This window comes from Ailuropoda melanoleuca, chromosome 6 (assembly GCF_002007445.2).
Source record: "Ailuropoda melanoleuca isolate Jingjing chromosome 6, ASM200744v2, whole genome shotgun sequence".
NCBI lineage: Eukaryota > Metazoa > Chordata > Mammalia > Carnivora > Ursidae > Ailuropoda > Ailuropoda melanoleuca.
In genome coordinates, this window is record NC_048223.1 from 128,844,331 (window position 1) to 128,858,726 (window position 14,396).

General features: G+C 56.4%; 1 protein-coding gene across 1 annotated transcript in view; it reads right to left on the reverse strand.

The window, feature by feature from the left end:
* Positions 1-10,392: 10,392 nt before the first annotated feature.
* The window catches only part of TCERG1L (transcription elongation regulator 1 like), a 177,221-nt gene continuing 173,217 nt past the window's right edge, over positions 10,393-14,396 (reverse strand). The window contains exon 12 of the mRNA XM_034663451.1: positions 10,393-11,216. Within this exon, the coding sequence (XP_034519342.1) occupies positions 11,060-11,216 (157 nt within the window). The 3' untranslated portion in view covers positions 10,393-11,059. The remainder of the gene's footprint in view (positions 11,217-14,396) is intronic.

Below are 14,396 nucleotides of genomic sequence, written 5' to 3' on the forward strand. Positions count from 1 at the left end.
GGGGTTACATTGAGCAGTGGCTAAACACTGGGACTTTGAGGCAGCCTGCCAGTGCCCCTGTCCCAGGCAAAGCGCTCACTGCTTCTCTTTGACTCGGTTTGTCCATCTATAAAATGGGGGCAATGGTCTTGCTTCTTCCATGGGTCCATGCAAGGATTACACAAGTTGGTGCCTTGAAGCAGAATGCTTGGCAAGAGTCTGCAGTGAAGACGTGGGAGCCACACTGTCACCTCGGGTGTCATCCCACCCCAGAGCTTGACTTGCTGGGCAGCCTGGTTACCTTCCCTGCTGCTGCCTGAGCGCCACCGTGAGCTCCTGAGCGGGCAGGGGCTCTGTCTGCCCATTCCTTCCCCCGGGACATAACTTAGTAGGTACTCAGTATTTGTCATTCCACATCCCGACGTGTGACTTGCTAGTTCTACCGTCCATGGGTAGAGACAAGGGGTGCTGGTGGGGTGTTCAGCAGCCCGTGACCCCACCTGGACAAGGGACTCCCAAGCCAGGAGCCCAGGATTTGCTGCCCTGACCTCATGGGAGAGCCCCTCGGCCACCAGGGTTCAGGCCGGCTGAGGAAGTGTGAGTTTAATGAATCAGCACGAGAAACAATTTACTGCAAGCTGCCCGCGCCCGAGGCTGCCAAGCAGGGGCAGAGCATGTCGGTCCTGCTTCCCAGTCACTGGGCGAGGTTGACGCGTTCATAGCAGAAGCGCTGGGGCCTTTATGGGCCATTTCCATTTCTAAAATACGGCTTAAGTTGCAAAGTGATAATGCATGTGGCAAAAAATATTTATTATGTGTAGGACGGTGATAAACATTTCTTTTATATCCTAAATAAAACCCCCAAATCCTGAGTGTTTTGTGGCCCTCTTTTATGTCTTCCCATTATGGCCCTGGCCCTGTGATTTAGCCAAAATTTAGTGGCGCGAACATGAGCTATGTGGAGCTCTCTCCGACCCTGGCAGTCGTCAGCCCTCCGTGCCAAGAGCCTGCTCTGCCGCCTTTGTCTGGAAGGAAGCCCGGCTCAAAAGGGAAAGTGTCGGCTGCGGCGCAGGGGAACAGCCTCACCAAACCCGGGGCGCTGGCCACGCCGTGCGACACGCGGCACTGTGCACTCAGGACCTGCCCCAGAGTCCGCCTCTTTTCCTGTCTTGGAAAGCAGTGTAGTAAGCTGTAGTGTATAAAACCCAGAGTAGGTGAGGGCCGTAGGTTTGCAAATCCATTTGGATCCAGAGAGCATTTCAATTCTGTTAGTCTGAGCTGCAGAAACTGGGGGCCGTGGATCTGGTGTTCGATGTGTGTGGGGGGAGGTCGAGGACGTCCCAAGGGCAGTAAAAGTGACTCTACTCGACACAGCTTGCCCGCAGATGTACTGAAAGCAGCACGTGGGAGCCCACATTTGGAGACTCGTGGACAGAATCAGAGGACTGAACAGAGAGACTGTCTCGGATGGGCGTGGTATTGAATCAAGCGACATCACCACGGACGCCAATGCCACACTCTCTGAAAGAATGGGAAAGTCTTCTGTCCTCTCCAGGGAACGGCCACGCTGTGCTTCCGTCCCCTCAAGGTAGAGGTCACCTTCCAAATGACAGTCCACATAGGGCCAAGACCAGGTCCCACATCCAGAGAAGGGCAGCATGGAGAATCAGAAACGTGGATGTTCTCCAGCGTTTTATGGAGACACTCACGGTCCCACGGCCTCCGAGGGCAGGGCCGTCTGTGTGGGGGTGAGCAGGTGACAGAAGTTGTGGACACAGGGAGACTGTTTCAGGCCGCACTCTTCACCAGACACACACGTGTGGGCACCCACGTGCATTCACAGCACACACACGCGTGTACACACACGCACCTCGGTGCTGGCCCCAGTGGGGCAGGACGGAGCAGCTGTGCCCACTGGCTCATCACCACGTTCCTGAGGCCGTCGGGTTAGTTCCGAACTCCCCCATCGGGCCCTGCACACCCACAGAGCTCGGTCCCAGCCCCTGTCTCAATACCCCTCCAATGCCAGGGGGATGTCGTCTTGAGAACTCGGCCTGACTCCACTGAAGTGGAAACATTTAGATGTCTTCGCACCGCAACTGGCCAGCTGGTCCTCACTCTGCCTCCTCTTAGACGTGCACCCGGCTCCCCGTTCCAGGACGGGGGACAGAACATGGAAGCAGGTGGTGAGGAAGTCTTCCCCCGGCGCTGAGCATGTCCAGCGAGCAACCCTGCTAGTGGTAACTAGGTCACAGGGAAGCCGGCAGAGAAAACAAAAGGCCACAATGAAAAGACAAGACTTCCTTCCGAGGGAACCCCTAACTGGCTGATCTGCACAAGGCGCGTACGCACAGCATGAGAGGAGCAGGGGGCTCGGTGAAGGAGGGCATTTGGGGATGCCAGAAATGAGGACTGGGGCCCCACAGAGGCTCTCCCAGCGTGGCAGCTGGAACCTGATGCGGAGGGCGGTGGCTTGGCCTGGCAGTGGTGTCCACGGAGGGCAAGGCTGCCAATGTAACCCCTGCCGTCCTTGTGGCACCGGCCAGCCTGGGAATAAATTCGGGATTGTAAGGACGGGGGCAAAGTGGAAAAATACCGTTGTTCTGGTTTAGGCCCAACCTGCTAATGCAGGAGTGCCCACGTGGTCCCTAGACCCTGCCTCAGCTCCTCGCACACCAGCAGTAACCTGGGCCAGTTCTAGAAGCCTGTGCTTGGGTTTCAGAGCAGCTGCGCAGACAGCCCATCCAGATGCAGCAGCACGGGGCCCCATCCCAGCTCTGTGGGGGCGGGGGTGGCATGGAGGTGGGGCTCCGTTTCTCTATTTCTGCACAACTTCTGTCTGCTGACGATTCCAGCAGCGCGCGGAGCCAAATGCCTGCATCGGGCTTTGAAGGGAATGAGTTGGCAACGTCATCTGATCACAAACTTTTATGCGTGGAGGAGAGGCAGCCCCAGAGCCCGAGAGCAGCTGTTTTCACTTGTGGTTTGCTAACTGGGGTCACAACAGGCTGAAGCATTGGGGTGAGGCGGCAGGGCTGGAAGGAACGTTTCGTTTCAGGCTGGTCTCGGTCACGCTGCAAATTCACACACCGCCTGACACAAATCACATCTGGAAAATCCAGGGTCTGCGTGCGAGGCTGCAGGGAGATGGTCCGGCAAATGGGCTTCGCGTTGCGGCCCCGCCGGGCGCCCGGCCTGCTCGGACCAGAAAAGGAGTTCAGCTGTGCAGCGGGGGCCCGATCCTGGGCGGTGGAGGGCAGGCAGAGGCTACATGTAGCCTCACACACGTGAGGGGTCGGAAATGAGATGTCGGGGTCACTGCCCGAGAGCGGCTGGTGATCTGGAAGGCCTGGCTCCCGCATGCTGGAGCTGTCCCCGCTTCTCAAGAACAAGGGCCGAGGTGAAGTTCGGCAGATTTGGGCCGAAACGGAGCCCACGCAGATGTGCTCATTAACTCTGTCCAGTGGAGAGACAGAGGCCCAGGGCCCGTGGCAGAGGGATCCCGTCGCGGAGGTGAGCAAGGCGGCCCAGTGTGCACCCGGCTGACCGTGCAGCTACAGGGGCCCTTTGCTCCAGGCCACACCTGCCAGAGAGCGCTGGGTTTGCTCTGTCTTCCCAAAACCTGCCGTAGCAGGTGCACGGGCGTCCTGCCCCACAGAGCCCTGGTCCCGGATGGGCCCCGCCCTTCCTGCACGGACCGCCCCATCTCCGAGGACTCTCCTCAGGGCACACGTTCCCGGACCCTCTGCTCCGGCCGCTGTCCCCTCGGTGACACTCCCCAGACTGACCGTGCCGTTTGCCCGTTTCTGCTGGTGTGCCTATCCTGTGCCAACATCCAGCTCCCAGGGGCAAGGCCCCGTCTGTGTGGCTGCCTGTCGTGTCCTCGGAGGGGAAGACCATGTCTGGCACTTCCTAGGAGCTCAACAATAGCCGTCAGACAAATGACTGTGATCGTTTACAAGTGTTACCTTACTCTCCACGGACACCCGCCTGACAGACTGCCTAGAAGCCCCCGGGGTCTGCATCACTTTTCCAGCCGCTCAGCGTTTGTGCCTCCAAGGCAGAGCGGGATGTGGGTCTTCCCCGGGTAACATGACCCTGGAGGAGGTCCCCGTCTGTTGGGACGTTGCTGGCCGTTCCCCGGGCACATCTCGCTCCCTGTCCTCTGAGCCTCCACTAATACTGTTCCTTCTGCCTGCACACCCCCACCCCTGCACACTGTTCTTTCTGCCTGCACACCCCCACCCCACTCCAGCTCAGCCTCCAGACCTCCCTCCTACCCTCCTCCTCTCCTCCACCACCCTCAGCCGAGCGCTCCGTGGGGGCTCCACCTGCGTTAATGGCTTGATCGCGGGGCTGACCTCCCTCCCGCCTGTGAGCCGCGCATGAGGCTTCCTTCCAGCAGAGCTGGGCACAGAGGGGAGTCCCACGTGTCCCGGGGGAGCCTGGGGGGGAGCTGTTTGGAGCGTAGATTCTGGAGTCAGACTGACTCTTGTACCGTCCTGGCTGCCCCAGGATCCGGGCGACTTTGAGCAGATTGCCTGCGCCTCCAGATCTCAGATCCTCTGCGAACCGAGAAGTAACAAACTGCCCTCAGGGACCGCTGGGGGCACTCAGTGAGGCAAGGAACAGAAGCCGACACAGAGGGGGCACTCATTCGATGATCCGTTGCCATTAATATTTCCATTACTTATAGATCAAGCAGCAAGGTCGCTCAGAGAGCAGGGCTGGCCCCAGTTTCTAAGACTGCCCGGCAAATTCCCAAACCCACTGGCCTAGAACAGGGCACGTTTTGTTCTGCCCACGGGCCTGCCGTTCGGGGGGGACCAGCGTGGGGGGAGCCAGCGTCTGCTCCCCTTGGGGTCCAGCCAGGAGCTCCAAGTTGGGCAGCTGATGCTACTTGTCACCCGATACCCCAGCCGGGCCTGCCGACCAGAGCGCCTCCATCTGACCTTCCCGTGTGTCCCCGGAGTCCCCGGGAGGGTGTCCCGAGACAGGATGAGCAGAGGAGGCCCTACCCTCACTGGGGCCTGACCCCCCAAGTCCCACCTCTTGTTTCTGCCACATCTGTGCTGGAGGCATCTCAGACCCAGCCCAGCCCCACCCCTGTGACAGGAGTGTCAGCACGTGGTGGGAAGGGCTCGTGTGACTGTGTGTGTGTGTGTGGTTGTGTGTGTGATTCTGTGTGGTTCTGTGTGTGTGTGGTTGTTTTCTGGAGGTTTAATCCACCACAAACTTGCACCAGAGCAGAGTGGACACTGCTCAGCGCTGTGTCGGGGAGGAGCCACCAAAGCCCACAATGGCTTTGTCCACATGGCCCCTTGCTTTCCTGCAACAAGCACGCATTACTTTGACGATCATTAAAAATCACATTTTTAAAAGTGTAATACAGTTTTTACAGACTGTTTCTTGGAAAAACAGTAAGTGGGGACAGAGGGTTATATCACATGACAAACATTTCCAAAATTCCACTGAAACAATTCTCTGTTTGCCTCAAATTCCACTTCCCTCCAGACCCGAGCAGGCATCAACCCCCCCGCCCCCCACCGCCGGGCACACCCCACCACCTGACCGCTGCTCTCCTGCGTCACCTCCTCCAGGTCCGCCCCCCTCGCCTCCACACCGCCTGGCCCACCCAGTGCGGGGTGTTTCTGGACGCTTCCTCTTCATGCACATTCTCCCACCAATGACCCCCCAAAGGCATTATTAGCCCAGTATCTCAACAGAATTTCTGGAGTAATCCTGAAGCTTTAAACTGGGTCACATTTCAAATACCTTACAAGGAACATGGAAACCAGGTTTAAGTATTTGGGGAAAAAAAGACAAATGAACCACTTTCTCCCACTATGGTTTCTGGATTGTTTGATGCAGATCGACCAAATGAGGCCACAGGAAAATAAGCCGTAGGGACGATATACACTTAGTAAGGGAGTAAACCTCTAGCAAACCCGGGAGAAGGATTCGTCACAGCCATCGATAAGAAGCCAGCGGGAATGCATCCAGCTCGGTTTGTCCTCTTTACTGACTCACAAGCTCCACCCGGATCACTGCTGCCGGGGCCTGGGGCCCAGCACCTTCTGAGGTCCCTCCACAGGGCAGGGCCAGATCCAGGGCAGGGCAGATCCAGATCTCAGAGGGACCTGACCCTGGGCCAGACGTTCCCCATGCGTGGCACCGCCAAGAAGGCGTTGAACACCGTCAGGTGCACAGGAAGACGAGTCGCTGTGGAAGGAGGGACCGGCGGACTAGGACTAGGTGCGGCCGTGTCAGGGTGGGCGGGAGAGCCGGGTGAGGGCTCAGTCCAGAGGGCGGTGATGGCTGCATGACACTTGGGGAGACGAGGAAAGGGACAGGCTGGTCAGAGGCTTGTGCCCTGGAGGTCGGGGTGAGGACTCAGGTGGGGCTCAGACTGGGAGGCTCTGGCCTCTGGGACACAGAGGTCTAATCCAGGCATCGAGGACAGACGACCCGTCGCTCCTGTGCTTGCCCTTTGATTGGAGGCAGTTACAACTGATGGACAGGCTCTGAGTTTCCTGCTGGATTTTCGCAGCTCAGAGGTCACGATGGAGTTAACCCAAGTTACCTGGTGGCATTTAAAATGAAAGGTAAATGTGCAAAAATGAAGCAAAGCTACCGTTTAAAAGACACGTCATCTACTGTCCTATAATGTCTTCAATACGTGTGGGAGAGTGAAGAAATGCACCATCTCCGCAGCCTTCCCCGTGGGCAAGCATTTGAAATACAGACGCATATAAACCATCCGGGTCTGGGGTTTCTCCCTGAGGTCTTGCTGGTTCCGCCGCAGTTCCCCTTTCATCTCCAGCAGCTTGCCCGCCGATAGCTGGATAGAGACGAACGTGACGGTGGCTGTCGATGGATCATCTGTCTACAACTGTAAATAATCTAATTTTCTTAGATTCAAAATCACGGTTATATGAACTAAAAAGGAAGTCCCCAAACATTTGGGTGAATGTGTAGAAATGTGCGTAGAGGCGGACGGGTGCCTATGTATCTCCGAGCACTGAGACTATGGGTGTTTTCCACCTTCCTCCAGCAGAGGCGAGGCCCGTATGACCCCCTCTGTGCTCCTGCTCATATCGTTTCTGGTGTAATTCTGTGCCGTCGTGAGCTCTGCATAACCACTCGTTGAGTGTGGTGATGGTAATGATGATGGGGGTGATTAAGTCGTGCTGACAGCGAACAGATGGCCTGCGGTAGGAATGACTGGGCAGAGCCTCACGGAGGGGCGACTGGATCGCAGGAGCAGTTCCGGGTTAGCATGCACGGCCAAGTGCCCGGGACAAAGCTTCGTGGGGGCCGCCTCCCACAGCCTGAAGGAGCAGGACGGGAGCCTGAGCAGAAGCTGTGGCTGCAGGAGGGGCTGTCTTCCCCTGCCCCCGAGCTGTGCCCACCCAGGCTGAGCCCCAGGAAGGAAGTTTGACAGTCGTGGTGTGCACGGGCTCTGGGGCCACCGGGCAGAGGAGAGGGGATCAGGGAGAGAGGCCACCCCTGGACCCTGCAGGGTGCTCACTGTCACGGGTAAAGACCACACTTGTGGCCCCAACGTGGCCGACCATCCAACCAGTTCCCCCATCTTCACGAGGTGAGGCTAGTTAATTCAGCCACCTGTCCAAAACCCAGTGATTATGACAGTCACACAAAGTAACGGGGCAAGAAAGGGAGAGGAGAATTCCTGTAAGAACATGGCGCTCCGGCCCCCGCTTCTGGAGATAGTCATGGGACCTCAGCTGGGGCTCGTGCCTTCAGCCGACCGTCCCGTGTCCTCCACCCACTCCTGGCACTGCAGACCCCAGCCTTCTCCCCACAGGCCCTTGGTCTTTGGTAGCCCCAGCTGTGTGCTGAATGGCAGTCCAGGTGCCTGGGGAGGCCCCTGGGCTCCTGACACTGTCCCACATCCCCATGAGATACCAGAAGCATAACTTCCCCTCCAAGAATTGAGACATGCACCCCAGCAAGCACAGCCACCTCTCTCCCCGTTGTTTTAGTGCCACAGGGAGTCAAAACGGCCAGGATCCCAGCTTCTATGAACCGGACCAAGATGGTGGGTTCTGCTAGTGGTAACGGGGTCTCCAAATTCACCAAGTCTGGGGTTGTAGGGATGAGGGCTATTGGGTATAATAATGAGAGGGGCTGCTCGCACCTCCCCTTTTTGGGGACTGGAGTCAAGCACCGTGATTCCAGGGAGACAGCTGTTTTGAGGCCAACAGGTGACACCCCCACAGGACACCACCCAATGTCACAGGGCCTGGTCCCGCAAGTGCCTCTATGCCTTCCACAGGCTGTTCCAGTGCTTTACCAGCCAGCTGCTTCCGGGCGATCGTGTTCGTGGGAGTGCCAGTGAGTCTGGAGGGCATGAGCCCATTGTGGCAACGACTACCCCTTAAAATGAAGGTCTTGGTCGAGAAGGCACTGTGGGGAGTTGTGTGGTACATCAGCATTCTGTGGGAGCACGGACTGTGATGATGGGAAGGGAAGGGGAAGCTGCCTCTGGGAGACTCATTTTTGTGAGGATGAACTGCTCCCTGTTAACAATGAAAAGATTTCATAGGATTAACCCGGAAACTGGGTCTGTGTTGGACGCCGAGCAAGAACCAGGTGGTGAGGGAGACGCCGGCTGACATACCCAGGACTGCTCATCTGGTGACCTGGTTATCAGAGCTTCGTAGGAAGTGCATGGGGCATGTGGCTCCCAGCTCTGGGCCCACCCATGCTCCCCTAACCTCTTCATCGCCCTTTCCCAGTCTGGTGCCTTCCAAACCCCCGAGCAGTGGGCCACCCCAGCCTAGCCCGCAAATCAATGTAGGTCCATACCCCAGGCCCTCCTTTCTCTCCCAGGAAAGTTTATAGAACCTCAATCAGGATAGACCCCGCTCCCCTAGAGAGATACCTGCTTTCACCTAGGGCCACCCCTGACTCGGGGAGGGGTGGGCTGAAGCCAGCACACCCGGACCTGCGACCTCTCCTCCAGGCCTGCGGCTTTCCTCCCCAGCTGATGGGTAACCAGGAGTTCGGCGGGCAGCAGGGAGAGGCATCAGCTAGGGAGGCAGGTGCTGAGGGAGCACAGGTCCACGGAGGCCTTCAAGAACTGCTGGGGCCCAGTGTTGCCTGCATCGTTCCCATCTTCAGCTAAATGCCGCCGTGCGTGGGTCCAGCCACAGCTCAGGACTAGCAGAGCAGATGCAATTATTCTGTATTCGTGGCCAAGCAGCAGCCTCCACCAGGGCGAGAGGCCGGTCAACTGCTTCTAGAGTGGACAGTCCAGATGGGCGGAGGGGCATTGACTTCGTGCGAAACCTCCCGGGCGCCAGAAGCCGCTACTCCATCTCTTTCCCGGCTCCCCGTGCTTTGGTCTGGGCAGCCAGCAGCCTCCCCTAGCCTGATGTCTCTCGGGGTGCTGCTGGGCAGAGTGCCTCCAGTGCAACATCACCACACGAGGGGCTTCCCCGGCACACTGGGGGTGGGGTCCCAGCTTTCCCGGGGCCATGGCCGCGCCTTCTCCAGCGAGCTCCCCATCTCTGCACGGGTGGGTGGGGGCTCGTCCGTAGGTGCCTCTCTGAGCCCGGGGGGTAATGGCTGTTACTCACAGGTTCTCCGGACTATCTATACTCACTAGCCTCATTGCTTCAATGCCCCATTAGATCTAGTAATTCTTTCCATTTAATTTCTCTGTTCTGGGCAACCCTCTCTGGTCCCCTCCCTCCTTGGGAGCTTTGTACTATCACTCGATAAACTTTGCTTCACTGTCACTCAATAAACCTTGCTTTGCTTCCCACAAAAAATATATATATTATTATATATATATATATATATATATATAATATATATATTCTCTATTCAATTTACAAGGCGTCTCTGCCTCCAGACTGGACCCTCATGGAGGGTCTGGCTTCTGGTGTCAGCCTCCTGCTCACGCCCTGGATGCCCAACCCCACGGGGTCCCGGCTGCCCCAGAGCGATGGCCCAGCCCCCAGAATCAGTACAGAAGCTAAGCTAACAACACTGTGCCAAGACCAGGGCGCACCCCAACGAAGAGAGAACCCTGCTTGCCCAATTACGAACTCATACGTGGGGCGGAACTGACCAAGGTCCGTGCATGGGGCCACCTGCAGTCCCTCTGAAGAGAAGCTTCCTAAACCACGCAGTGAACACTCAACAATGTAGAGAATGCGACAAATGAGCTGGGGGATTAGCAACACAGCTCCACCCAGACCTGGCAGGTTGAAAAGCAAGGATTTTGTTTGTACTTATGTGGCCTTTATGTGCATTCACAAGCATCTTTGTGAATCTTTCAAAACAGAGTGTCTTAGCTGAAACACAGTTTTGCCGCCGAAGATTGTGTCAGAAGTCTTACCACAAAACCACACTGGTTTAAAATATTTATTAATTAAAAAAAATTTAAAATTCTTTTTATACAAAGATGATGAGAAAAATCTCATGCAAACTCTGGGCATACAATAAAAATAACTCAAATATTAATATGATGATTTTGTACAAAATAATTCCATTTTAAGTAGGACTTCCGACAGTGCAGCCGCCCTCTCTGGGCCCGGCGCCCCTCGGGGACGAGACGATCCCCCTCAGGCTCCTGCAGAGGGTCTGGGGCCCACGCACGGAGATGCTCATGGTCATCACTATGACTGATAAGGAATAGCCTATTGCTACGACTCAGAACACGGGACTGAGATCTGGCACACTCGCGAGAGGAGCTCAGAACCGAAGGAACGCACAAAGGTTTTCAGAAAAGTTTCAGATAATCGGTTCAACTCATGAAAACGCCTGGAGATGGTTATAGATGTTTCTGCTTCGCTACAAGCCTGCAGTGGATTGATAATTTGTATATATTACAAGTAATCTGCATAATTAAAACAATTAAGGGAGCGACCTACCATGGCAATTAGAAATGCATCAAACTCGGAACGCCGTACAAAAGAGAGCTTCAATATGAAACAGTAATCCTCTGAGAAGTGTGTGCAGCCCCTGCGCGGCGGCCACGCGGACGCCCACGCCCCCTCGCTGGGCCCCTCTGCTCCGCATCTGTCTTATTGCACTCCTTACACACTCATCTCATTTTCCGTAGCCTGAGTCTGTTTTCCTTGTCCCGTTTCTTAAGAATAAGGATGAACTGATTGAAAAAATGCTCCTGGTCCTTCTTTTTTTGAACAAGTCGAAACCTCTGATCCCGGCCGTACTTCTCCGCAAACTCCTTAAATGTGGTCCTGAAAAACAAGAGCTTTCCTGAGACCCAGCCCCCGCCCCCGCCCCCGGAGCGGGTTTGACGATTCCTGAACACCGCAGGCTGGCATCAGGCTGGCATCACCTGAGGGGCAGACAGCTCCTTCCACCAGATCTGGCTGTCATCTGGACATGGGGCAGGTCATGGGACAGGCGTGGGATGCGAGGCAGGTTGGGAAACAGGGGAAGGATGTGGGGCAGGTCAGGGGACAGGACAAGGTGTGAGGCAGGTCAGGGGACCAGGGGCGGGACTTGGGGCAGGTTGTGGGACAGGGGTGGGATGTGGGGCAGGTCAGGGGACAGGGGCGGGACGCGGGGCAGGTCGGAGACAGTGGTAGGACATGGGGCAGGTAATGGACTGAAGGCTGTAGCCGTGGGCCTCTCTCACCTGCGCCACCTGCTCCTGTGCTGGGTGTCACTCCCCAGGGGGCCCGGCGGGGGCCTGACCCCACCGCTTATGGCGCCATTTCACCAGCCTCTGGAAGTGAGCCAACTCTCCTGCCTCTTCGGCCTCCATCACTTCCAGCTGGCCACCCCCCACCTGCGCCCACCACTGCTTTGGCCACGCAGGTCCCCTCCTGCCCCTGGCTCTCACGATCTCCTGGCCGCCACAGGCTGCTCATACCGCCCCTTGGCCCAGCACGCCCTCCCTTGCTTCTGCACTCACACCACTGGAGGTCGGCATGTCTTGTTTGGGGAGCCTCGCCCTACGGACAGGGTCTTTCACAGCCCTTGTCACGGTCACCACCACAGTAAGCCCTAAGTGTGCTGTTTAGCCACCCCACCCCCACTCCACTGGCAGCATTGTTACCCGCTTCCTTTCCTGATGAGGGTCCCGATCGTCTGGCCCAGTGGCCAGCATGGAGACGTCCCCAAATATCAACTGAACAGATCCAGGGCTGCGGGGCCAGGGAGTCCGACACGGGCTGGGGCGGCTCACAGGGCAAACAGGGGACATCCCTTGCAGGGACAGAGGGCACCCTGGTGAGCACCAGGTCCCCATGACTCTCCCCCCTCCCAGGCCTGAGCTCACAGCAGGAAGAGACTGCGGAGGGCTGAGCAGAAGGGAGGTAACCGGGGACACTCTGATTGCCCCATTTCTCCTGGCAGAGGACTTTATGTTCCATTGTGAACATTAAATTGTATTAAATGATTATAATGTAACAGCTTTTTTATACACAAACAGCAAGGTTGCTCTGACAGGGCTGTTAGGACCCGGACTCCTCCCCTGTGGTCGCCAGCCTCCCTCTTCCTCCTCAAGCGCTGCTGTGTCCCTGGTCACGCGCTGGGGTCCTGCCTGCTCACGGGCTCCTCAGAAAGAGGTCACTTCTCTCTGGTGTTCTCCTCCCTTCCTCCCTCTTTCCTCCTTTCTATGGACGGAAGGTGTGTGCCCCCCAGAACCATATGTTGACCTCTCCTAACCGCCAGGTGCTGGTAGCAGGAGGTGGGGCCTTTGGGATGAGGGTGGAGCCCCATGATGGTCTGACTGTCCTTGTAAAAGGGACCCCAGATCGTTCCCTGCTCTTTCCCCATGTGGGGACACAGAGGAAAGACGGACGTCTAGGAGCCAGGACGGGCCTCACCAGACCCCGCACCACTGGAGCCCAGATCTTGGACGCCCAGCCTGTAGAACTATGAGAAAGAATTATTGTGGCTTAAGGCCCCGGGTTTGTGGTAATTTGTTAAGCAGTCCACATGAATTAATAAGACCCTTTTCTTCCTTCCAAGATGAGAATCACAGGGGCTTGTTACTTTCCTCATTTGTGTGGATAGCAGCCTAAGCATTTTCCAGTTAGGAGCTGGGCAGAGATCCTGTCTACAAGGTCCTACTCTGGGCACTTCCGAAAAGAAGCGTCCCTGGGAAGAAAGGGAGAGTTACAAATCCGTGGCCTCAGGGCCATGCCTGAGGGGACAGCCTGGTTTCTGCTGGCCCTGGTGAACTGTCCAGTGGGCCTGGGGAGCCCTCTGAGTCACGGGCACAGCATTCCCATTTCCCTCCGGCAGCTGAGGACACAGTCCACCTATCCGTGAGGGAGGGGCCACCAAGGCCTTCAAGAAGGAGTAGAGTGCAGATCCCTTAGCCTGGCTGGTAGCCCAAGGAGAGGTCTCCTGTGGCTCCTGGCCCCATCCCAAGACCCCGAGAGCTGGACAGGGCAGGGGGCTGGCTCTGGCTGCCCCTGGGACTGTGGTGACAGCGTCCGAGCTGTCGAGCACTGAGAGGCTGCCTCGAGGGACGCTCAGATGGCCTGTGTTTAGCTCACCTGGCCATCCAGCGTGCAGTGACTTGAACTGCATGTGTTCTACTAGGGCACCTAGGGAACTGTAAGGAAGGAAGGGTTAAGAAGTCTGGAACAGTCTTGAAAATGTTGCAGAATCAGCTATTTTGACATAAAAATAGTTTAATAATCATAAAAGAATATATGCACTGTAGTCATTCATTTTCCCTGAGTGCATGTGTCTGTGTGTATGTGTGTGTGTATGTGTGACCTTTCTCCTAATTGCTCAATGCATTCTGAATCTTTTCTCCATTGTCTTCATAACGAGGGGGGGAATGTGTTGGCTTATTCACATTCACCAATGGACAGACCAAGAATATTACTTAAATGTTGTTGATGATGGTGGTGATGATGGTGGTGGCAATGATGGTGATAGTGACGGTGGTGATGGTGACGATGGTGATGGTGACAGTGATGATGGTGACGGTGATGATGATGGTGATGATGGTGGTAATGATGGTGATGGTGATGATGATGGTGGTGGTAATGATGGTGATGGTGGTGATGGTGACAGTGATGATGGTGACGGTGATGATGATGGTAATGATAGTGATGGTGATGGTGATGATGATGATGGTGGTGGTAATGATGGTGATGGTGATGATGATGATGATGGTGGTGGTAATGATGGTGATGGTGATGGTGGTGATGGTGACGGTGATGATGGTGGTGATGGGCATCCCCTTCACCAAGCTCCTTCCAGCTACCAGATGCTAGGTTTGCTTCCCTGCCTGCACTCCCCACCCCCAAGGAGCCTGCTGTAGCTGTGCTGCTTGCAGATGAGGCCAGAAGCTCAGAAAGGTGTAATGCCTCACCCTACTACAGGGCTGAGGAGGGGCTGAGCAGGCTATGCCCTGAGCAGCGACTCCAGACCAACTCCTCTCTCCT